This window comes from Brienomyrus brachyistius, chromosome 17 (assembly GCF_023856365.1).
Source record: "Brienomyrus brachyistius isolate T26 chromosome 17, BBRACH_0.4, whole genome shotgun sequence".
Classification (NCBI taxonomy): Eukaryota; Metazoa; Chordata; class Actinopteri; order Osteoglossiformes; family Mormyridae; genus Brienomyrus; species Brienomyrus brachyistius.
The window spans coordinates 14,146,351-14,172,333 of record NC_064549.1 but is presented as its reverse complement, the minus strand read 5'-3'; the positions used below and the strand labels follow the sequence as shown (position 1 = coordinate 14,172,333).

Below are 25,983 nucleotides of genomic sequence, written 5' to 3'. Positions count from 1 at the left end.
AAATAGCATATTTCTTAGTATATGACAATATATTTTTGATGCATTGTGGAAAACCCCCATACACTCTCTGCTTTGCCTGGGGTAGAGTTTCTGCTTCTGCTGGATGGAGATGCTCCTATAGTGCTGCCTGGCAGCCTCGTTCTCGAACGTCGTGAAAGAGCACAAGACCTCCAGGTTTTCCCCAGTGGAATGCGGGTAGCGATGGCAGACCACCTCCACTGCACTCATGTTGCGGATCTCTGGGGCAAACGTCACTCGCTTTCATCCCCTTCTGACTAAAGGCAAAGCTGTGAGAAATGCAAAGAGAAATGTTTTGCTGGCAAGCAGTTTTTGAGAAGGTTCTGGAAAAGATCACGCTGGAGATGTTCCCATCGCCGTCTCCCATTAGAGTCATTACCCAAAGAGCAAAAATTTGCATTGAGGTGATTTAGCTAAATTAAGCTGGAATGAACATAAATACATCTGCATATGTTGCTGCTACTGCAAGGGGCTTATTATTGTATTCTTTGCTTGTTCCACTTGTTTTTTGCAAACGTATGATAAATGTGCATATTGTGTGTAAATTCTATACAGGCAGCTCTCAACATTGTTAAAGCCAAGTTAAGGACCCTATCATGATTTTCCAGTTTCCCCTTTTCCTTAGTGTGTTACATAGCATTATGTACATGTAAATGGTCTGCAAAGTCTTAGGACCCAAAGTCCATGCCAAAGGTAGTAACTCTCACCACAGAAACCACTCTTCTCTAATTTGCCTGAAACACCTTGTTGAAATTCCAGCCCTTACTTCCTTGACATGGTGATGTCACCTCATAACACAATTCTTATTGGTCACCTACTTGCAAGTTTGACACGCCCACACACAACCAACTTCCTGCACAGTGACTATTTCCAACAGGAGTGGAACATGTAGGGCAAGCTGACCAATCAGAGCACACTGAGTTCATCGGGGCTTAAAGCTCTAACAGAGCATTTCAGACAGTTATAGACAGAGTGAACAGAGATGTACGGTATGAGAAAAATAATATGTTTTTGGAACACTGAAGCATGTAAATCTCTTCTAGTAGACCCCAAAAGTAAAATTATGAACAGTGAAAACGAGCATCATAGGGCTCCCTTAAGTAAATCCAGACTTATGCAAATGATATTCGAGATACATAACGTTTTTAGAAGCACTAATGTGAAAAGGAGAAATGTGCCAATATAAATTTACACTTTATATTTTCATTTGTATATTACGTGTTCTTTAGTACTTATTACTGGTATATATTTGCCTTTTTTTGCTGTGTGGTGTCTTGAATGATATGGGAAGGTAAATCCAATCTACGTATAATTTGACTAACCCCCCCCCCCCCAAAAAAAAGAAGAAACCCTGCCAAGAAAAGCAGTAGAAGATGGATTTATAGATTGTATATATCAACAATTAAGCCAATCACTGATTTTTAGAGGTGGATAGTTCAGGTCCAGAAAGTAAAAATCCACCTTTGCTGGTTTTTATGAAAATGACAATGACTTGGATATGGTTTTATACAATTTTTCCATTTTTTCTTGATCATTGATACATTGATTTAATCGGTTCACCGATTAGTGACTGGTGTGTTACTGATTTGGAGGCTTTATTCATTGATGGTACGACACCTGTGCAGAGTCAAGGAATATTGCTTGATGTTAATTATTCCCCAAATTAGAGTCAGCAGTATGTCGGTGTGTTGTGTAAAAACAGCTCTGCAATATCAATTAAATTCCTCCCATGTTTTGAGTTAAATGCTTCCCATCGTCTTCCCGTGGGTGTGCAGTAAATCGAAATTATTGGAGTCAACGCCTTGCAAGGGTACCACAAAAAGAGTGTGATTTTTTTTTTTTCGCCCTGTTGGATCGTAAGTCCTCACCCTAGGGTGTTTCCTCGTCTCTCACCCACAGAGAGTGTTCCGGAGGCTTCCCGCCTACGGAATCACCCGAGTTCAAGTTCCTGGTTTTTCGCTACTCCTGTGCTTAATCCGGGAGACCACATGCATGCGGAAATGCGGATGTGATGGCCTGCGGTGGCTCTGGCAGCAGTGGGGATGGGAGGCACATCACGGCTATGGTTTTAGGATTACTCTGCAGCCTCATCCTGGTGTAACGATGCCGCTATATGGGTAATTCCGTCAGTCGGTGCCAGGGGGCACCAGGAAGGCGAAGACGAGTAGTGGCCAAGCATGTAAAGCTGTGGGGATGACTGGGGTCATGCCGTGCCCCCTCCTTGCTGTGTATTGCACTGTCTCCCGCGGTCTACCGTGATGAGTAGACGGGCTCTCGCAGCAGGCGAGGTTCAGCATCGATGCTGGGTCCGCTGGCTGAGCGGCTCTGGGGCCATTGGGCATACGGAGATGGGCGGAGCAGAAACTCACAGTCTGGACTGGTCAAGGGTGGCTGGAAGTTCAAAACTCCGGGGGAGGCGGAAGGCTTGGGAGTGTGCCTTAAAAAATGCTAATAATCTTTGGTGGGCTTGGATGGGGCACGTTCCAAGTATACCTTCAATGCGGACTTTCTTAAATTAAAATATGCATTTTTGTAAAGTTGTGTAGGCAGTGTAGGGACTTTTAAGCTTCCGAAATACACAATGCTGTTTCCAGGATCACGTGACACTCTTTTAATTCAGCATACAAGTGAGCAGTTCCTTTTTGGTCATGCTTTTGCAGAGGAACAGATACAGTGAGTCTCAGACTAATCTACTCCAAGGCTGCTCCTGGATGGAGACAATGGTACAGCAAGCAGCTAGCCCATGTGACCCTCTCCAGCCCATGTGACCCTCTCCAGCCCATGTGACCTTCTTCCTCCCTCTCTCCACACAGGCAGCCAGGGCCAATTCCCCATCACACATAACGTGACAGTGGCAGAGGGGGGGACGGCCGACATGACCTGCCGCGTGGATCACAATGACAACACCTCCCTCCAGTGGTCAAACCCTGCACAGCAGACTCTCTTCTTCGGGGACAAGAAAGGTGAGCACAGCCGTGCAGTTCCTGTCACCGTCCTCGCTTGACCATTGTTTGATTTAATGCTCCGTCTCTTGCGTGAAATGGCAAAAATCTGGGAAAGATGCCTGTCCCTGTAGGGCAGCAGGAGCATAGCGAGCTTCGCAGCCATGTTTCATCTCTTCTGAAGGTGCTTATTTCCTAAGAGTCTAGCAGAACCAGCAGCTGGCTCCAAGGCTTTACACATAACACCAGAATTACCTCTATAAGTATTTGTGCTTATGACAGAATCTTTTTTAAAGAAACAAATCTAATGACTGTCTTTAGCCTCCTCTGTATGGTCTATCCTTTGTTATATCACAAATTAAACTCACTCATTATTTTTAGCCACTGCTAAAAACGCAGCGTAAATCTGACAGCTGGATATTTTTGACCAGAGCTTTATAAAATGATTTGTTACACAACTCTTACTTAACAATAAAATTTTGCTTGACTAGTTAGTCTAATCCTTTTTAACGCAGGTTTTGATATGCCGATTCCAGATTCCCAATTCCTATCTCGGAAAGGGGGTCACAAGGCCTTTGTATCTGTGGTTTTGCTGGTTAGGTTTAGGATAGAGGTTAATAAATCCCCAACAGCAACTCTAACTTGTGCCCAGCAAGTAGATGTTGTTTTGCAGGGAATAAGTCTATAGAAATTCATTAGAGGTAGAGTCCCTGGCTGAAATGTAACAGCATAACAGTCTAAAACCAGGTTATGTCTTCCACTGGGCTCTCAAGTTACCCCAGAAATATTAAATGTCAGCACACACACACATTGTTATTCCTGTCAGAAAAACAGAGCAAAATCATCCTCCCATCACCTTCCTAACAGGAGCAGCTAACAGTCCCACTGCACGAGATGTAAAATTAATAAAGACCACCCACGATATGCATGGCTCAGAGAATGTTGGTGTCCGATTCAAATCTGCATGAAGATCAGACTGTATAGATAATACACAGGAGGCAACACATCTGTGACATTTAAAACAAACAAGCGAGCACACACACGCCCACACAAGGAGAAACTGAAAAGTAGGGCATTAGATTAATTCTTCGGTTCCTACAAATGGTTGGGGCAGACGACCTGGTAGGCCAGCTAGATAAACAGCTTAATTTTGCTCCACCTTTGCACAAGAGTTTCAGATAAGGCCAGCATTGTATAAATGCTCTCTCTCTCTCCTTATCAGGAGTTTGTTTTTTCTTTGAATAATTTCCATAGTCAAGGTGCATTTTCAGTTTGTGTAATTTCCCCCCGATTCCCCAGTTACTGGCGCCCAACAACTCAACAATTAGTCAGGAGGGTTTTGATAACGCACACAAGCAAGAGGTAGATAGTTCAGGTCAGGAAAGTAAAAATCCAGACCAAAATTTTGTTGAGTATAGGAAATCACTTTTACAGAGTACTCAGCTGGTCTGTTGAAACAAAATTTTGGTCTGAATTTTTTATTTCTGGTGCTGAACTACCCCCCTCTGAGAAATGCATTGTGGGATTGGTGACTTCCTCATCAGTGAAATGGCCAGACCAGCACTGGGGACACTCAAAGAGGAATCTTTCCCTGTTGAATTTTGACAACACACTGCCTCTCTTTGCTTGACATATCATCAATGGTTGGAAGTGTACATAGGTTTCTTTGTGGACTTTTGTGGAAAAAAAAAACTGGAGACAGATATGTTTAATGAGATGTTCCATTCCCTGGTGCTCTGGTGCTGTTTCTTCAAACATTATTTGATATTAATGCCATGCATTGGTGCCCAAACAAAGGCAACACTAACATTAATAAGGCACTGGATCACTCCCAGCTGCCAGAACACCTCTGGTTCGCCTCAGCTTTCGAATAGTGCCTGGATTGAGAGCATCTTCCCAGGCATCATTCCAGAATCTCCCACAAGAGATCATGCAACGTCTTTGTATATCTGTCATGCTTCCTCGCCAGTATCTCCATTGCATGCATAACCCTAAGCGTGTCGCAATGTTAACTGCTTACATCAAGAGTTAGACCTGTGTGGGAATACCTGTCTTCACGTCTCCCTCATTTTCTCAAGAGATTCCTTTATTTTGGCAGTTTCCAGCACAAGGACCAGCGCCCACTTGGGAATCGGTACTACCTGCAGTTGCCAGAGCTACGTCAATCTGCCTTCCTTTTTTAAATTGTCACTTTTCTGACATTTTACCCTAAATTACTTACAGTTTATTTTTTTTTGTTTTAACCGATTTAGACCTGACAAATACCCTCAGATCACACTGCAGGAATCTCTCCTAAATCACATTCGGTACAGCAGCCTACCAGGTGACACTCTTCAGAACGAATGGTGTGGCTGAAAGCATCTGGGGAGGTAATTGGACACCTTTGTCAAACACCGGCACCAAGCACCAAGTTACGGTGCGCTAATGCACTTCATGTAGTGTGCCAGCTGCATAATGATGCCCTTTCATTTAGGCTATTTTGTGGCGCTAACGAGGTCCTTCGTGTTTTTACCAAACAACACACAAAAAATATGCTATGCTCATATCAAAACAGAGGCTGTATGCCCAACAATCATCCCACCTTGAAGATCATAACGTACTTTCACTTTTTTTTCTTCATTTTGCAAAAAAAGGCTAGCCTAAAACCAAAATGCTTTGGGTGACCACACATCCTCGTTTTTTGAGCCTAAAAATGCCTGAAATGTCATGTTGACATTTGCTTTCTACACTCAGAATACTTTCTGTGTGCACATTTCCTGCCCCTGATGTTCCCTCTTTTTGCAAAGCAGAATACGGTCACCCTAAAAATGCTAAAATATTGTGCTTCCCTTCAGACCTGCCTAACTGCATGCCTCATATTTACTGTGGCTATTTGCTAGATCAGTCAAAAGCGAACCTTTCGTTTGTATTTAGATGCTGGCAGCTCAGTGACAGGGAACCTGTGCATTAATACCACAGGGTTGTAAACTGATTTTGGTTTATCAAAGTGTGCTGATCACACCTTCTAAACTGCTAATCTAATCAAGGATTAGAGACTTTATTCATGACAAAAGGCAGCAAAAATCCTACTTCCTCTTTGTTCTCCATGATTTTCGTGTGGGCAAGGGGTTGAATCATTGATGCGGCATTAATATGTAATCGGTTTTATCAGATTCTGACAGATTTCCTCCCAATGTAGCGGCAAATGGCTTGGCACGTCGGCCTTTTGGGGGAGGGGGTTTACCTGCCAATTGATCCGCTTTGCAGGTAGCTCACCTTCAATTTAGCTACGCTGCTTTACGGAGAGCAAATTGCCATGTGTGGACTCCCCACTGTACGTTTTCCCCTTTCGCTCTGGGTAACTGCACCCCAGAATGCGTGTGACATATCTGTCTGACACGGAGTAGGGCTGTGTCACAAAGTAAAGACTTTAATGAAAGCAGAGACCCTAGAGCTACTCTCTGCCAGTCCCAGATGGGGGAGGGGTGGAGTGACGTGCGGGGCAAGAGGCCGAGAGACTGACCACGGCGACCACTGTCATCATGGTGGAAGGAGGGGGTTGATGATGCAGGAAGGAATGATGATATTTTTGCGTTAAATCTGCAGGCTAAAGATTTTTTTCTCCCAGTCTTGACTCTGGACCACAGTGATGCCAACCAGCTTGGTAGCTCTTGCTCAGGCTAAGTGGGGGTGCCAAAAGTCCTGATTTTTCTGTTTATAAAGTTTTAAACGCTTAAAACAAGCAGACAAAATGAAGAAGAAACGGTTCACAGGCAGTGACAGGCTACAGCATGCTGGCAGACTGCTGAGCAGGCATGGAAGTCAGTGGATCCATCACTTGGAATAGTTTTATTTTTAATAAGCACTCTTCAGATTGAGATTTGTTATAAAGGGGTCTTGGGGCGTTCCCAGTGCATACCCATCATGCATCACTGCAAAGTTCATCCACCTGTCAACCGATGGAGAGTGCATCCTTTTGAAAGAACAGTTTTTGTTTTGCTTCCCCCACCCCCATTTACCGCACCCCCCCCCCCAGCTTCAACTGGGGGGGAGATATATTTTTGGTCTGTCTCCATCAGAGCAGTCTAGCATGTTCGACCCCTTGCAGCGAGATGCAAGTGGTCCGTGAACAAAAGCATACAGCCGGGGGTCCGCCATGGAATAGAAAGTGTTGTCCTTTGGAAAAGGTTGTATTTGCACTACAAATCTCCGATACCGTAGGAGAGAACATTCAGCACCTGGGCTCCCTGAGAGGTGACCCCGATATCAAACGACCCCCGACCCAGCATTCCACCAGGCCTGAAACGTTTTGTCCCTTCCCAGGTATATACTTGATCACAGCCTTTCATCTTCCTCTTCCTGTTCCCCCGGTGACTCCAGAGTGCCCCCTTCAGTCACCTCACATATGCCATTTTGGAGTCTGCGGTTTACTCCCCTGCAGAGGAACCCATGACCCTAACAGTGTTTGAGCTTCATAAAAATCACTTTCAGGGTAACCTGTAGGTCTCAAGTCAAACACAACAGTGCTCATTCTGACTTTGTACTTTCTGTATGAGCTCAGTTCCTTTCACTGGAAAGATTTGAGTCGTTTTTTTTTTCCCTAAATTGTAATTTCCCAAAGGCAGCTGAAGGGGGCGTAGTACATAATGAACTGGACTTATGACTCTATGGCTGAGTGACTGTTCCCACTGTAATACTAAATCTGCTTCAAATCTGATCTTGCCTGATGAAAAAGACAAACATGAAAAGATAAAACACTCAACTCAAGCCACTCAGAGGATGAAACAGCATAATAAAATGTGCAGCACGTATTCTAATTTTACGTCTGCGCAGCCTCAGTCTGGTGGTAAATTCTTTATCTGGCAAATGTTTTTCTCTGAAGCAACATAAAAGTAATGGAATCTTGGGGTAATAGTGCCAGGGCAGACAGTGTGTCTAAAGGACAGGGTTAAGGGCCTAGTTTAAGGGCCCAGCGTGGGTATAACTAACCAGCCAGTCTCCAGGTCCCCAACCTACTGATCTACCCAGTAGCTCCTGTTTCAGGACTATCAACAGATTTTGCTACATTGTAAAGACAACAGAAACCCCTGATTCAGTTTGGCTGGGTTTGCTTGTTTGCCTGTCTTATTTTATATTCTTTTTTTAGACAATTTAAAGCAGGGAAATGTTCCCTTTGTTTGTTTCTCTGCCGTTTTAACAAAGTGCTGGTGTTCGTCATGTTTATCACTTTTGCTTGTTGGAGAAATCCGGTTTCAGTCCGGCGAAAGCGTCACACTTTGAAAGGATTCACTGCCGCAGCTGTCGTCACCGAGTTCTTTTTTTTTCATGTTTTCTTTGCTCTGCAGCCGCTCAGAGTTTAGAGACAGCGGAACCACGCGTGGATTTCCGGTCCTCGCTCCGAGACGGTACCCGAGCTGTCGTTGTGTCAAAGGCTTATGTGCTCTGTTCATTTGGGTCTGATCCTTGACTGTCCTGGCTGTGTTTGTACTCTGTGGTTCTGGTGCTGCTTTGTACGGGACCCGACCAATTGGGCTTTTCAGAACATTGGATCTCACTGTCTGTATCCCGGGATGCGATTCTCTTTGCTTTTGTGCTCTTTGTTGGCACCGTCTGACATGTTATTTGGGATCCCCACGCATCAGCCCCTGAAATCTGCCCATCCCTCTTCACACACACTCTTCCCCGAGCCTCTTCATATCATGTTCTAGTGAACTTCCAGCCCCACCCCCAGGTTTCTGCTCGTCAGCTGCAAATGCGGTGGTGACTGTATTTGACCATTTAGGTTCACAGTGTGGCCTCCATGTAGTTACATTTAAATACTCCACTCAATACTTGGGCTTCTGGTTAAAGTAGGAATTCCAGGAATCCAGAACTGTCATTATGATCTTCTCTCGCAGTTTTTGAGCAATGTATTTGTTTTCTTTCTTTCTTTCTTTCTTTCTTTCTTTCTTTCTTTCTTTCTTTCTTTCTTTCTTTCTTTAATAACAATAATTTTTAATTCTGGGATATATCTCCTATATCTGGCGAGGACCAACACAGTCATTATAATCAATCAATCAATCAATCTATCTATCTATCTATCTATCTATTTTTAGTGTTTTTAAAACACTTATGACACATTTAATGTCACTCGTTTTTCTGGACAAATACATTATGGATCGAGTTACGGTTGGAAGCATTCCCTTTCCCTACCTCACCACCACGAGAAGCATCTTCTCAAGCCTTAATCATTTTGTTCTTGTTTTCGAGATTCTTTCACCTTGTCACACACATTTCATTTGTTTTCATATCTGCCTTCTCTTCCTGTGTACAATCTAACTCGTGGTGTAACGCAGTGCTGTCCTTTGTTGATACAGTTTATTGAGAAAAGAGAGCCCCTGGTTTGAGGCAAAAGATCTACCTGCTAATGCACACACTGCGGAATCGTCGCCATGTGAGAATGAGATTGCATAGGGTTAATAATCGAGATCACGATTTAAAAACTCTTAATCCTGCAGCCGACTTGCGGGTGCGTATGTGTGGACCTTGTCTTTGTCACACTTCTTTCTTTTCTTATTAGATGGGATACCTGCAGGCACAGTTTCAAAGCTGTGCTAGAGCAAGCGTGAGAGTGCAAAAAACAAACTTTCCGCTACTGGTAATTGGTCACAATGCACTACCGACCGGAAAGACTCGGATTTCCACGGCCTGTAATTTTGGCGATCGTCCAGCTTTCAGTTTATTCCGTTTGACTGTGCCAGTCAGCCCGCTAACTCCCGGTCCGCTCCGTCAGGCGTCCCGCTGTGCGGCCGATGTCAACAGGGTTTATTTGAAGTCCAGAGAACCATAGAGACACCTGGGAGGGAAGGACGGGTGCCTGCTCTGTATTGGGTGGCTGGAGATCGTTTCAAGGGTGAACGGGGGAAATTAGCCAGGGGTCTGAGTTGAAGAGGCGGCTTAGAATTCCTTTATCTGGCCCTCGTGAATTTAAAACAGGCTGCAGTGAGTGGAAAAATAAGTCCCGAGTTACGAATCGTTCAGTTGCTTACCAATCCATTAGGAAGGCACAGTTGCTCAACCGGCAGGCTTGTGTTCTGTGCCGGTTCCCTCCAGTTCACCTCCTAACCCAACGGTGCCCTGACGAGCTACGGTCCAGGTGAGCCGCTTGCTTTTACTCTCGGCTCATCTCCTGCTTCCATAAGCAACTACCGATGGTAGCTTGGTGAGGTTAAATGATGAAGATGCTCATCACCGGTACAACACATGCCGTCTTGTTCTCCTTCTTTTGAAACATAAACACGCATCAGAGAGTGAAGCTTGGGGTTACGCCATTTATTAGGTACTCCTGGGGTAATTTTGGGCCTAGCTAAAGGGCCCAGTGAGTATGTGAATATTCCACAGGGGTTGGGACCTGAACCAGCAAAGTTCTGATTATATGCACAGTGGTTAAGCCTCACACCACCCACTAGCACCTCCAAATTTATCTGCAGACATGATTTAGCTACATTAGAGGGACAAACAATGGTTGATGCAAACGTGTATCTGAATGTGCACCCGAATCGCAACTGTCGTTCATCTGCTAGGCTGCACCTGTTCTCAAAATCACAGCTGGAAATAGGGGCTGCCTTTCTTATCAAACTGTTTCCTGTTTGTTATTTAGTGTAATAAAAATAAAAATAAAGCTGTTTTCTAAAGAAGAATGTTTTGCCAGTAAATGAGTTTCCCATTGTAACGTCGAGCATGCATTTTACTTCCTGCCATTTTATTGAAGGCTGGTAATTACCCACCGTGTTGTTCAGCTGACCTGACTTGTCATTTTTTTTTCTTCCCGCATTAAACGTTTGGCTTCGCCGTCGGCTGCACTGCAGTACAGACCCCGTCTCCCTCTAATGACTGTTGTTAAGTCAGCCTCGCTCCCCGTCTGAATCAGGGCAGATTTTTTTCTTTGTTTCGTTTATTTGCTTTGTTTTGCCCTCTCGTCTGTAATATTGACGACAAATAGGGATGATTCACCTTGTTAAGACGTCCTTGCGTGTCCTTTTTGTGCTCAGGTCCTTGCTGTAATGTTTTACACTGCAGTGCCAATTAAAAGCCTTATTTAGCTAAGTGTCTCCTTTGTTTGAAAGACGCCTACTTCCTGGGGACCCGTGACAAAGCTTGCCAGAACTGCGGGAACCATTCGCCTTTATAGAGTTTCTCCCCGCAGGCAAATCATTGACTGTTATCTAGAATATAGAAATGCTGGGGCAATTTTAAATGCCTGACAACCAAATGTTCTGTAGAGTCACAAAGCGTGATTTCTGGGTACGTCTTTACAAAAGGAAAATCTTCCTCAAAACCCTATTAGTACTGTATTCATGCATATGTGGTTCATTGACCCCTATTCTGCTTGGATTTAAACTGCTAGTCCGACAGATAAGAAGGTGATCCCGGGTTTGAATTCCAGGTGAGGATGTGATGTAATACCCTTAAGCAAGGGACTTAAACTGACTTCCTCCAATAAAATACCTCGATGCATAAATAGGTAGAACTGTTTCTTTGGATAAAGCAGTTGGCCATGATCTGTGATGTAATGCAGATTGTGAAAGCCTCCCAAGTGTTAACTTTATATAAAAAGACAAAAAGTGTGAAGAATATGGTACGGATTTCATGGGAACTCAAGGAAAGCAGGTTGAGCCAATCAGCTTTCAGCTCTGAATCATGTGACAGGTTTTTGGCTCCCCTGACCTTAATTTTATACCGGGTTACGCACTCAAAAACAAAGCACAAATTAATTTGAATAAACACAACAGATTTACAGAAACTCTGTGAGGTCAATACTGTATATGCCTAGGCAGGTTCAGCAGGCTATGTGAATTTCATTATGCCAATCAGCCATTCAATTATCTGTACACTTTCTCGTTAAATACAAAGAGGGTTAAAGAAACAAAACTAAGATGGCAGGATTTCTTTCGTAACATTACCGGTATGAGATGTTTTTTTTTTTATTCTTAGGTGCAATTTACCAGCTAGGAGAAAATGCTGTAAAAACCTTCATTACTGTTCCTGGCTAAATTTCTGGAGGAGGAACAGCCATTACTGCATATGCACTTAAATGGCGAACAGCATAAAATACTGATATTCTGAGTATTTAGCAGCCACGGGAGCAGCCCCCCCCCCCCCCCCCCCCGCACACTCCCGCAACCACCACTGTCATCCTCACCAGCTGCCCTCTCATCAGCTCCCACCCATGCCTTTCATGTATTTTCATACGCAAGCAGCAATAACTACCTCTAAATATTTATACGCGATAATGAAATGGTCTGAGAGTATCCGCGGTGCTCAGTGCTTGTGGAGGACCATGCTGGAGCTGATTAGAAGGTGCTTTGGAGTCTGTTCATCTCCAGCATGACCTCGCCTCTCGCTGGTCCACCTGTGCTGTCTCCTGATTGGAGGAGTCATTCTGAGACTCTTAAGCTGCCAGAAACAGCTCTTTGCGTGAGACTATTTAAAGACCCTTTCATTCCTGCATGCCGATGTGCCAGTGTCCTTACTCAGGGTATGCAGATATTTGCAGTTATTTAGCGCGCAGTTTGTGGTTAGATGCAGGCATGTTAAAGGGTGAAGCAGTGGCGTCCTTTTAGATTTCAGAGCACAGCCTTCAGCTCAGTGGTACTGCTGCCTCTATGTGAAAAGCACGCACAGGACCCCTGTAGCTAACAGCGGATCGGCTTGTCTCCTGGCAGCTAACTCATTATGGAGGATATGGCGTCACTGGGGTAGGAGCCGGCTAGGGAGCGGCTGCGTGTGGAAAACCTCCCCGTAACATATAATGCAAGATTATGAGTCATCATGCATCACCTGCAATGGCCTGGCACCCTGTCCAGTATGCACTTCCGGTTAAGCGTTTACAACCCTGTTTCCAAAACAGTTGGGATGTCATGCAAAATGTAAATGAAACAGAATGCAATGATTTGCAAATCACAGAAACCAATATTTATTTGAAAACAGAACAAAGACAACATATCAAATGTTGAAACTGAGGAATTTTATTGTTTTATGACAAATATATGCCCAATTTGAATTTGATGCCAGCAACACGTCTGTAAGAAGTTGGGACAGGGGCGTGTTTACCACTGCGTTGCATCACCTCTTCCTTTAACAACACTCTGTAAATGTATGGAAACTGAGGAGACCAGTTGCTGGAGTTTTGAGAGTGAAATGTTATCCCATTCTTGCCTGATGTAGGATTTCAACTGCTCCTTTGTCGTATTTTTCATTTCATGATGCACTAAATGTTTTCAGTGGGTGACAGGTCTGGACTGCAAGCAGGCCAGTCTAGCACCCGGCCTCTTGTACTATAGAGCCTTGCTTTTTGCATTGTTGTGCTGAAAAATGCAAGGCCTTCTCTGAAAAAGACGTCGTCTGGATGGCAGCATTTGTTGCTCTAAAACCTGTATATATCGTTCAGCATTAATGGTGCCTTCCCAGATGTGCAAGCTACCCAATTCATGGGCACTAATGAACCCACATACCATCACGGATGCTGGCTATTGAACTGTCCGCTGATAACAAGCTGGATGGTCCCTCTGCTCTTTAGCCCGGAGGACGCGGCATCCATGATTTCCAAAAGGAATTCGAAATTTTGATTTGTCAGACCGCATTATTCGTTATAGTTGCACTATTTCCCCACGCTTTCCCAGTCTTTCCCAGAAGGATGAACCTCTCCCCATCTTCACTGCATAGACACTCAGCCTCTCAAGGAGGCTCTTTTTAGGAGATCTTACTGACCTGTTGCCGATTAACCTAATTACTTGTGAGATATTCAACCAGGTGTTTTGCTTTAGCATCACACAACGTTTCTTGACCCGCTCCCAATTTTTTTCAAACGTGTTCTGCCATCAAATTCGGATTGAGCATATATTCGTCATAAAACAGTAGCATTGTGCATTTCCTGTTTTTCTAAAGCTAGAGTCACAGTCTTTAGTGTTCATCCCTTTCTTTGGAGATGACCACTAGCAGTGTCCATCCATCCTTCCGTTTCCCTGTCACTTGGAGCTTTTTTTCTTCCCATCCAGAGATAGTCTCGCAGTGTTCTGTGGATTTGCATCCAATCAGGATTTACAGTTAATAAGCCAATCAGGATTCACCTCAGATGTATATGCAGAGTCTAGCCGCATCTCTCACTGCCCACATGTATCTGGGAGATGCAAATTCATACATGTCTCACATAATGGGTCCCAGCCAACCCCTTCCCCCTTCCGGAATCCGTCAGGATGATCCGTCACGATCAAAGGAGCATCAGTGCCTGCATCGATGGAATCAAGTTGAATCTCTGAGCTGCCCGGAGCCTTTTTTGTTTTCTGGCGTAATAGAAAATGTCAGGAATAATGAGGTGCGTGAACGGCATTCCGGCAGCCGTGGGGGCGCCGGGGAGGGGTTGGTGGGGGTGGGAGCACAGGCAGCCTGACTATGAGTCCCCTGGGGTATATGAATAAGCCCCCCCCCGAACTTCTATGTATAGACAGCGTCACTATTGAACAAAGGCTGCAAATCTCAGAATGGTGGTCTACTATTAAACAATCAATCCATCCATCCATCCATCCATCATCCGTAACTGCTAATCCAGCACAGGGTCACAGCACACTGTCCTGGGAAGCCCAGAGCACAAGGAAAGAGGCACCCGTGCCGGGGTGTGTTCAGCAGTCCTGCACTTGAATTACCTCAATGAAACACCCAGCTGTAAAGAAGGCTGGCAGCCAATTTTCAACCTGTGAATTCTGCTACATAAAGAGCCCAGTCTGATAAGCAGCTAAAATAAATAATAAAATCAGAGTGGTTCACTCCTCTTCTCTCTTCGTGCCTCCGGGCTATAGGACTATGCTGATTTTCTTCACCCACTGTATATCATTGAATGATATGCGCTGGATTGCTTTACTCCGAAGGTTTGCTAAATGGCCGACGGTTGGCTCCATTGTGGCAAGTGCCCCGCCCAAAACAAAATCGCCGCATTTACATGTGGTAGGCAGTGCCGGTCAACCCAGTAGGTGGCAGCCTAGGGCACCATGTTCTGAGTGGGTGCCAGTTTATCCAGTCAATTTCAATGGCACCAACCAAGCTTGGTTCTGGGTGGACTTCGTTCTGTCGGCATCTAATAACGTCAAACATTACGTAAGTGTTTTTTTCATTACAATGGGTACTGCTTTTTATCCATGCTTCTAATGGCCTCTAATACCATTGTCCTACTAACTTCATTATATTCCAATTTCACAGATGATGTATCCCCCCTCCCCCTGCCGAGCAAACTGAAATACAACAGCTAGCGTTATGACAATTTTTACGATGTAAGCTAATTAGCTTGTTCTCTTAGTTTGAGGCAAATTTCGCTAATAATGATTCCTGTGAGGCCGTTCCAACAAGGCAGTATGGCTGTTACTGATATATATGTCTTAGCTCAAGCGCAGAAAATACTTGGACAGTTATACTGTAGATCCGAGCATTTAAAATTTATTTTCCTATCCCGTCGTTCTACCCTAAGGGTCGTCTTAGACTTAGAATAATCTGTGTTTCAGAAATAAGCTTGGAGGTGAAATTGAGATCAAAGAACCAAAGGCTGAAATAGTTTTTTTTTCTTTTTGAGGGACGATTTAATGTCTGTCCCCGTCACTAGTGTGCTGACTGAAAAGGGCAGAGACCTACAAAACTACAGGCATAATACGACGACGTGCAAAATGCAGCGGGTTTGGTGTATCGTAAATAACTTCCATTTGTACCTGGTCTGGAGTTAGGGATCTGATGTTCCATTGATCTCCTAACATTGAGAAGGAGCCAGAAACCAAGACCATCGTGTTCAGCTCTTGCCTTGAGTAAACTGCCATTAATAAGGGCCCAATGCAGCTGAGCAAATCTCAATGTAAAAAGAAATTGCCTGAAATTATAGGCTTCTCAGTAACCATTACCTGCGGAAACTTCCATAGCCGACAGGCTCGCATTATTCCCATTGATGCGTCGACGCATTTATGAACGCTGTTCGAGATTTGCGGAAGGCTATCATGGAGTCAGCCCTTGTCGCAGCGTGGTCCTGCTGAAGAGGTCTCTTTACAGCCCAGCTTCTGAAATCCCCCAATCAGCATTCACCCAAGAAGAGGCAAGTTAGGATGATTGGCTACGCAGTTCAGGTTGCCGTGGGCGGCCTGGATCGGTGTTTTCTTCTTAATGGCGTCCTCAGCACCTGAAGCTGAAAGACACTTCTCATGGGTCTCGACTCACGCAGACATAGAACCCGTGCCGGCCTACCGCCCAGCCCCTGTGGAGCAGCAGCAAAATCGGCAGCTTCCTGCTACACGAAAAGCTTCTAATTCTCTAAGAGGGTGCTTTTTAAGAGAAAAAGAGATTTTTTTTTCTTTTAAAGGAATGCGCCATGCTTAAAAACGCTTTTCTATGTAAAGAGGAAGAGATCAAGGAGGTTTTCATATTTACATGAATTAAATGCTCAGATAGCAAAGCTTTCACCTTGTTCCTGTGGCTGAGAACGGCGACCGCTTTGATGTTTTCAAAAGTTGTTTCACGCAAAAATGTCTGGCACATTCAGAATGTAAAACCGAAGGAAAACATACATAAAATGAAGTGTTGTATCGCCAATTACCAACGGAATTGGGTAAAATCAGCTTTTTTTCCTGAGAAAATAGGTTACCTCACAGACTACTAATATCAGGACTGCATTAATAACACGGGAACATGTATAAGCAACTTAATCTCCCACCAAATTTTAATTAAGTTGTGGGAGAATTTCTATGATGTGAGAAAATGTGTTTTGCATTTTATTGATACCGCTGTCTTGGCTGCCAGTGCAGGGCAGAAACATCATCGATCTGGACAGGCGCTTGAAAAAACCCGCAGCATGCCAGGGAAGTGCTGCTTAAGGCCGGCTCTGCCAGCTGGACGGCATACAGGTGGACATTCCCGCACCGTGGCCTGGCAGCGCGAGGGTCCGCCTGGTTTCATGATCCAGAACGGTCCCCTCTGAGACCACATACATCTACACGGATCCAGCCCTGGTGGGAGGAGAGAGGATAGGGGGTTTCCCGCCCAGGCATGTGAAGGACGAATTGAGAGACACAGAAATGTAACACAGTGCTGCTGGAAATAAGCGAAGGCTAATTTCAGTGGGAAATCCCTTAACGCAATTATTACCCGTCTGTCCCCTATTTGTTTAGGGAGATGGGAGCCCCTGGGAATAGCGGGATGAACGCATACAGAGTGTCGAACGCGTGTGAACATGCGTGACCTGCCGCCACTGAGGCGTGGTGCTCGATCCCGGCGGGGGGGCTGCTGGCAGCGTGCCAGCGAGCGCCCGCCAACCCCGCCCACCACTGCGGCCTCGACACTTTTAAGGACGAGATTTTAATTTCGACTCTAACGTTCCACATTCATGTTTCTGTTTCTCAAGCTCCATCTCGAACTACTCCAGCCCCCCCCCTCCATCGTCCACCCCCCTGCCCCCACCCCCTCGGCACTGTGTACACTCTCCTCGACATTTAGCAGAAAAACAGCCCAGCCGAAACTACAGAAATATTTTATTCTGAAGAGCGAGTGTGTAGTCACCGAGCGGCCAACCCGCCTGCGGCCATGTTTGAGGTAGCAGCTTTTACCAACTCTGCCTCTTTTCTTTATCTCCTCCCAGTATGCAATGCTATTTTCTCCCCCGGAGCGACACGAGGGAGGGAAATCAATAAGGCGGGGGGCCCGGAGCAGGGGTGTCTGGAGACTGCCGTGGCCGTGGGTGTCAGTTAGAAGATGGTGGTTTGTCGTTGACGGCTCAGGTTCAAAAACAAACAAGCACCTAACAAGGGTTCAGGATCTGAGCAGCTGGATCTTCGACCCCATGTGTATAACAAACTAGTGCTTGGGCCTCATTGAAGACCTGAACCGCTTTTGGACTTGGAGTCTGTCTCTACTTGCTGAGAGCACGACCCGGGCAAGGGCCAGCCGGTTTAAACCAGCAGAAACAGGACCATCAAAGAAAGAAGTGCCTGCTTTCCTGCACCCTTGTTAGCCTCTGTTCCCTCCAGCCAGGCCGCATGCCAGATCCAGTCACCAGCACCATGCTCTCCCTCAATCCTGGCGGCTCCCCCAACAGACCTGACCACTCTCCTTCATATATTCCTTTTTCGAGCAATTAAACTGACTTTTTATCTGCTTCATTACATCTCCATCACTGAAGCCAATAGCATACACATGTCGGTGCATTGCCAACAATCCAGTACATTAAAGATAGAAATCAGCAGCTCCTAATGCGATAGGATATGATTCACCCCGATTGCAATGCAGCTCGACTCGACGTGATTCGATTCAACACAATGCGATTCAATCCGATATGCCATGCAAAAGAATATGATGCTATGAAATTCAATATGGAACAGACACTGACAGTTTAGAGAAGGAGGGATCAATCTTGATATAAAATTATTGGTCACACTTCTAAATAATAAAGACATAGGGCCTCTACTAGTAATCATATATTGATGCATCTTGAGGTCATCCCAAATTTTGTTTTTAATCAGGGCAATCAAATATTAAACTTTTACGCCAGTACCCCGAGGCAAATCAGTGCACCTTACCATCCCTACTTGTCATTACCGATTCCTTATTTTGTGTTTATTTGTCTATAATGACACGATGCCCTTCCTGGTGTATAAATTAGGTTCTCTGTCTCCTCACGAGACCAGCTGATTGGGCCAATGTGGTTCGGTTCCCGTCAGTAAGGTTCAACTGCCGGTCGGTCACGTTGTTCGTTTCTTGTTTTCTGAACGGCCTTTTGTAGTATGTGACAAATGTAAGGTCCTTGACATAAAGAGACATATTTCATGTATATAATTGTATAAGTTGTCCTCCTGGAATGGAGACCTCTAAGCCATTCTGTAGCCGCTTTGTTCTCTAAGAAATACTGTGTAACACGAACAAAAAAGACTTAGATATTAATGCTCAGAATGGACCATATAACATCAATGGCTCTAATCGGATAGAACGATTAGTTGTTTGTTTCATAACAAGCCCCGTTGCTCATTTCGTCAGATAGACCCAGTTCTAACTGATACACTCTCTATTTAACACCTCATTTCATCCAAAATAATGAAGCATTGTTCAATTTTGTCTTCAGAGCATTTATTCCATATATAATGGCATAGTGTTTACTGCGAAATGTACAATAAGTAGAGGAAATACTTCATTTGTAAAATTCACACAAACTGTTTTCTCTGTAGTCGCTATAGGTCTTTATTTATAGTTATTAATGGCACCAGTCTTAGTGTACAAACATTCGCCACGTGATAAATGCAAAACGAATCCAACAGCATTTGTTGTAAATTGCAAAAAAGAAAGACGAGAAAGGAAGACAAAGTTTTAATGAGACCATTGGCCTTTTGCGACATCATTCTTTGGGTCAGAAATTAATCTATTTTGCAGGGATAATTAGGCATGCACACTGCATATTTGTTATTTTCAATAAGCATCAATACGACAGTTAAAATGAAGAAAAAAAATAACATTGTTAATTATTGTATTTCAGTACTAATATTGTTCGTCTGACGTTTCTCTATACAGGCCACTGACCTTACAGGGGAATTTCTACCAAATGTCTCATTAAGATATCGCCTCAGGCAGGCAGGCGGGCAGGGCTGGGTCTCCTTTGGAAACAGGCAGAGGGACCATGCAGCATGGTTATTATTCTAAATGCACTGTCCATAGGAGGCACATTTCAGGCCCATTTCCTGTCTGCACAGCCGTCAAAATTGGGTTCCTGATTATTGTTATTATTACTACAGCAGCATTCCAGCCGGGGCTCCCTGTCAGTTTACAGAGTTAGGTATGACTAGGTTAACTTTCTGTCTTCAGATCCCTCACTTTCTTTCAAGACTTATGCCTGTAATTTAGACTTCAGCCTCAGAATGCTTAAAGGCCCGTGACTTTCTTCCTCTTTATGATGCTATTGGTTGATCCGTAAGATCGGATGACATCGAGGCTTTCCGAAGGAGCCAGGTCTCAGCGGTGGACGGCACGGCGGGGAAATCCGCTGGGGTGTCTATTTTTAGATTATTAAATATCAGCAAATGGAAATGGAGGAGTATGAGAGCTTGCATGTTTAAAATGTCCAACTGATGGTGACAGTGTGAACAGCACATCACAAAGACACTTCCATCCATCCAACTATCCATACATCCATCCACCTACTGATCCATCCATATTCTAACCACTTATTGTGGTCAGGGTCATGGGACAAAGACATTCGGGATTCAAGGAAAACAAAAGCATCCACATGCTAGATGGCTAATTTATTCAGTCCTCCTTTGTCTTATCACAAACAACCTTCTCCTCCACATGCACAGCAAGCTGACAAGGCCAAAAGGTTCAGTTACTCTTTGGCTAAGCATTATAATGGCAAGCGGTCTAAGCGAATTTGAAGGTGTTGTCATTGTCCGTGCCAGACGTTCCAGCATCTCACAGTCACCATGCAGGGATCTTCATAACCATAGTGTCTCGACTTCGTAAAACATGGTATGACAGAAACACGTCCAGTTGATGACATTTCTGTGGCTGCAAATCTTGCTAATGAGAGTGATCAGAAGAGAATGGGCAGCCTTGTTAAAGGTAATAGTACAATAGTAGCAGCTCAGTGGAGAAGGTGCGCAGAAAGGCTTCTCCGAAGGCACAAATTTCATATATTTGAAGCAGTTTTATGGGCCAAAGTGGGTCCTACCTGGTACTAGCTATGTCTGCCTAATCAGATTGCCACTTAGTGTATACAGCGTATATAAAACACAACTGTGGTCAGTAAGAACATTCATACTACTTAAGAAAATAACAAAACCAGTAAGATAAGCTGAATTTAATCTACGAATCAAATATCAAGGGTCAAAGATCAGCTGTTAATTTCCACATATCCATATTCCCTCGCGCCTTCCATCATTTTGTCATTGTAGCACGAATATGACATTTACCATAAAACTACGATGATTTTTTTACTAATATATTGTAAGGCTCATACAGGGAAAGGCGGACTCTTACATCTGCTCATTGCCCGCTTAAATTAACGGTGGTTCCCGTGGATCGAACCTCGGGATTAGTTTACGGGTTGGATCGAGAGTAGCGCTATGCTAACCTCAGGTTTTGCGGTAACCCTTATGAATCTTTGATGCCGATGATGGCAGCTGCTTGCACACACGGCTCAAGGTGTTCCTCACAACAGCGGCCTGACTTCGTCTCTCCCCACAGCCCTGAGGGACAACCGGATCGAGCTGGTACGCGCCTCCTGGCAGGAGCTGGCCATCCGCATCAGCGAGGTGGCGCTGGCAGACGAGGGACAGTACACCTGCTCGCTCTTCACCATGCCCGTCAAGACCGCCAAGGCTTTCCTCACCGTGCTGAGTGAGTGCTACCATCCAGCCGTCACTCACCGACACTCTCGCCAGTCACTGGGGCACAGGAGCTCATCCAGAGTGCTATGTGCAACTTTCCATAGTTGTTACAGCAGACCCAACGCAAATGATCACACTTCACCAGAAGAAATGTTTTTTGTTCTATAGCCTCCGATTATTTTAGTGCAGCCAATTTGTCTCCAAAAGTTTCAGAGGAAGTAAAACTTTCAACCAGCTTTAAAATATAATCAGAATATATTGCAGTTATAAATCAATGCTTGTCAAAACTGAACAGGCACTTACACAGTGATCCTTTTCATCAGGAGCTAAACAGACTGGAAGCACATTTCTGGGTAACTTGTGCAATTTTTTTCTTTCTATTTTGCATGCATTTTGCATTGTTTTTACCAAAAGTTTGAGAAGTTAAAGACTGAGTAAACTTGTAAAGGTTATTCTGGGAAATTAAAACAGCACAGTACATTTAATTAGGCGTCACCTCAAAAAGTGTTGGTATCCATTATCCCATTTTTCTCTGAATTATCTCAGGCTTAAAACATCTGAGCTAACTTGCCTTACCTTGTATCGCGCTTCGCTTTTCAGCACCATAATCACCTCTGTTTTTCTTTTTCCCTGAATTATTAGGAACCCAACATAGCTTGTCTGACTTAAATTATTAGATCTGTGCCATTTTAATCGAGCTGTGCAAAACAACGGGCATACAAAGGAGATAAAGGAATCATTCCTGGAATACAATTGCGTTTGCAAGTCACAGCATGTACCATGTGGCGTAGAAGAATATGGGCAGGGGAGTTAATGGTTTTTAAAGTCTAGCCAAAAACTGTAACTCATAAGACACAATCTGGCAACCTTAAAGAATGCCATCACTGTAAGGGTAGAAGTTCATAAATGACAAGATAACTGACTGTCAGATAAAAGCGAGCCAGCAGCATTTTTGACTGTCTTTATCGCGTCCTCTTTTTTTGTTGACTTCCAATAGTATCACTATTTAAGAGCTGTATAAAGGGATTAACGACGGAAAAACAAACTCGAAAGGCATTATCGCTCACGAGGCCAGTGGTCGGTTTTGTCAGCTCGATATTTTACCCTCATTCCTGCAGGGGTTCCGGAGAAGCCGGAAATAGCTGGATTCACGAAGCCAGCTATGGAGGGAGACCAGATCACCTTGACGTGTGTGACCTCTGGGAGCAAGCCGGCCGCTGACATCCGGTGGTTCCGCAACGAGAAGGAGATCCAAGGTACTGACACTGCCCCTATAGCCAGGTCTGCCCCTCAGGAGTTAGGGAGTCATCTCAGACGTCATGACCTACAATAGGGGTCCCAACCTTCTGATGACTTCAAACCGACATTCATTGTGCAACAATATGTCAGCCTCAGTGGTGATGGGGTGGGGGGTGATTTTATTAGTTTAGCCATTATTTGGGGCGAAAATGTACAGTTCATTTTTGGAAATTAACTACCCTGTCCCAAACCGATCATCGTTCTGCGGTGGCCCAGTGAAACGCTGCCCTTGCAATCCCCAGATCTATAGGACACGTTAGTCCCTTCACAGATATCTACGCTGCCTTCAGCCTTTGTCGTACACCATCTGACGTCAGCACCTGCCCGAGGACTGCCCTATTCATGACCGAAGCATCTGCCATTAACTCATTTTATGACAGCAGTATGTCATCGTCACCCATTTCTCTGATTCAGATGACAGCGGCATCCAGGTGTTACAAAGGCTAAAGATGGAGTATTTTTCTCAATCTTTGTATCACGTATCATTCAGAGCAGTGGGGAAAAGCACTATCCTGCTATCCCTGTGCACTGATGCTCACTGAATGTTAAATCCTAGGAAGGACGTTTCTTCAGTTCCTATAATAAAGGTGGCTACCTTGGACAGGTTAGTTGGTTATGGGTTGTTAGAGTTCCATGGTGCCAGTCTAAGTCAATGTTCTTTACAAAACTAAAATTCACCAAACCAGGTGATTTTGCTGCTACACCACAAACTAAAGTTTGAAATTTCCTATATTTATGAAGCTCAAAGGGCATTCAGCTCTTTTCTGATTACACATATATGCCAGAACCAGGCTTATTCTGGAACTTTTTCAGTATGTTTTCCCATTTTTGCATCAGAGCTCATTTTTGCTTTGAGAGGACTGAAGGCATTTTGAAACAACTGTAGGCATTTAATTCCCGCGCTGCGGGGCTCCTGCATAGTCTTTCCTTTTTTTTTACGATTTCCCATTTAATGGTTAATGGTCTCTTTTCAGCGTGTCAGCCTGACACGGTGATATGTTCACTGAATCTCTGCCAGTTATTTTCACTCCTGCCAAGGACAACAGATGGTTTCAGCAAATTTACTGTCTCCTTTACAGTAGTTTGCATTTGTCAAAGGGAAATGGGTGGGGGGGGGGGGGGGGTGGAATTTTAACGGCATGCAGTGACTGGTTTGCAGAGTAATTGAAAATGGCATTTCGAACAAACCTGTGATGGACTGGCATCCCATCCCGGGTGTCCCCCAGCCTTGTTCCCTGTGCTGGGCTTCTTCAGGCGTGGTTAGAAGATGGATGGATGGATGGATGAACACCTACTGCTAACAGATTTTGAATAAGCTGATGGCTTTTAATGTGTGGCATTGCTGCTTTGTTCCTCAAGAGTTTGGGCTCTTTCAATCCCTTTCTATGTGTTACTTGCATATTTTCTTCATATTTCTTGTCTAGAAATGTGCAGTTAGACTGTTTATTGAGTATCTCCCAACTGGCCATAGTGTGTAATTAATTGTGCCGGGTCATGGAATGGTGATCCCCAGCCTGGCACCTTATTCCTGCCTGGGATGGGCTGCCAATGAGCCTGATCGGGATGAGAGGTGAGAAGTTGGACAGATTGGACCTCTTGTGTGTTTTTTATGTGACTTGGAACTGGTACAGTTCTAAAGTTGGTTTCGGTGGTAGTTGAGGTAATCCTCCTGATGTTCCTTAAAAATGGGGTTGGGATGTGTGTTGGGGGTAATTGCCTTATCCCAATTCCCAATTTTCTCATTTGACTAATCACTTTGGGGAAGCTTTCTGCCTGCTGTGATCTTTTTTAAGAGTTCCTCGCCTGCCTCTGACGGGAGCGAATGCGACATTTGCTCCTTATTGACGATTTGTCCTGGAGCAGCCTCTGAGGTGGCTAAATGCGAGGCCAGCGCCACGCTCTGATTGATGGCGCTGGGCCCGATCTGTTTGACATGACGCGCACGTAGCGGGCGGCGAAAAGGCCGACAGCGAGCTTCCGCAGGCCGCTGTGGCCTGCCTCACTGTCAGAATAAGTATCAAAGCCAATCTCTCTCTCACACACTCTCAGATCAGATCTTCATACATAGAGTGGCATCTGCATCTTAAAGTCAGAATGGTTAAGAATTCAATGTATTGCCCAAGTCACAAAAACTGACAGGTTAGAGCATCTGCAAGTGTACAGAATGACAAAATGGATCTTTTATGCTATAGATCTCCATTACTGATTGAACACAGCTACCTCAGAGTATATCTTCAATGAAATACCTAAATTATTTTTGCCAGGTTTTGCCAAGGCTGAGTAATTCAATCCTGTAAAAGCTTATAAATCTTAATATCTTATCTCTGTAAATCAACTGTAATAATTGTATTTTGATTGTTCTTACAGAATAAGTCATGAAACAAAGGGGCAAAAACATTCTAGAAACGTCCATGTTTATTACCAGTAGTTCCATCTGAAGCAGGGCAGATTGTTGAACTTATTAACTGTTGTCTATAGCATCAAATCACTCAATGCATTTCACTCTGACCTAGAACCTCAGCCACCCAATAGTTATATTACAAAGTCAGTTACTTTAGCTTGAGAATTTCAGCCATTAACTCAGCAAGACAATAGATAAGGATGTCAGCTCAAGAACATCCCAGAGTAAAGAAAGCGGACTATGAAAAAGAAACTGGCTTTACTGGCGTACGGTAGCCAGAGAAGCAAAGCACTCTCAGCCTTACTGTCCCACCCACACTCCCAGGACACGAGTGCACTGGACGGGACACCACAGGAAAGAGGTATCTCACTGAACAAGCTGTGCTGGAGGCAGGAAATACAAGAATCTGGATACGGTGATAAGAGACAGAAAACTGAACAAAACAAACAGATTAGATCAGCAGGACTACAAACACTGACGAGACAGAGGAGAAAGGAAAACATGGACTTTCACTCTGGGAGCCACAAAACTGAGCTCAGATCCTTGTTCCTGTTTTAGCTACATCCCTGGCAACATAAATATATCGCCAACTTTTTATCATCAATGTATGAGAAACAGCTGGTTTTCCAGGCTCGTCAGTCTGCCATTTGCTTAGCAACATACACCAGCCAATGTTGGACTCATTGTCTAATTAGAGCTAAAATCTAGTAGCCAAACAGAAAGAAAGAGAGAGGTTGGGGGTTTAGATTACCCCCTCCCATTAGAGGCAATCATCCTTATGGTCATCCTCTGCCGGGTCATACAATAAGCTTACACATATTAACGTTAATATGAATATGAATAAGATATTCAAACACTGTCAGTCTGTCAGTTTCATTGTTTTATATCAGCAAATGTTAGGCCTTGTAATTTCAAACCCCCCCCCCCCCAACTCGCAGTTCCTCCATTTTACCCCCATCCTGACTGGTACCTT

The 25,983-nt window shown here is 44.4% G+C and overlaps 1 protein-coding gene across 8 annotated transcripts in view; it reads left to right on the top strand.

The window, feature by feature from the left end:
* LOC125711630 (cell adhesion molecule 2-like) overlaps window positions 1-25,983 on the top strand; it is a 223,849-nt gene that overhangs the window by 167,612 nt on the left and 30,254 nt on the right. For all 8 annotated transcript variants that reach the window (XR_007383067.1, XR_007383065.1, XR_007383066.1 and 5 more), the window contains 3 exons: window positions 2,832-2,981; window positions 21,168-21,320; window positions 22,429-22,566. Coding sequence is in view for 5 of the 8 variants with exons in the window: in XM_048980759.1 (XP_048836716.1) it covers window positions 2,832-2,981; window positions 21,168-21,320; window positions 22,429-22,566 (441 nt within the window). In the remaining 3 variants the exon portion in view is untranslated. The remainder of the gene's footprint in view (window positions 1-2,831; window positions 2,982-21,167; window positions 21,321-22,428; window positions 22,567-25,983) is intronic.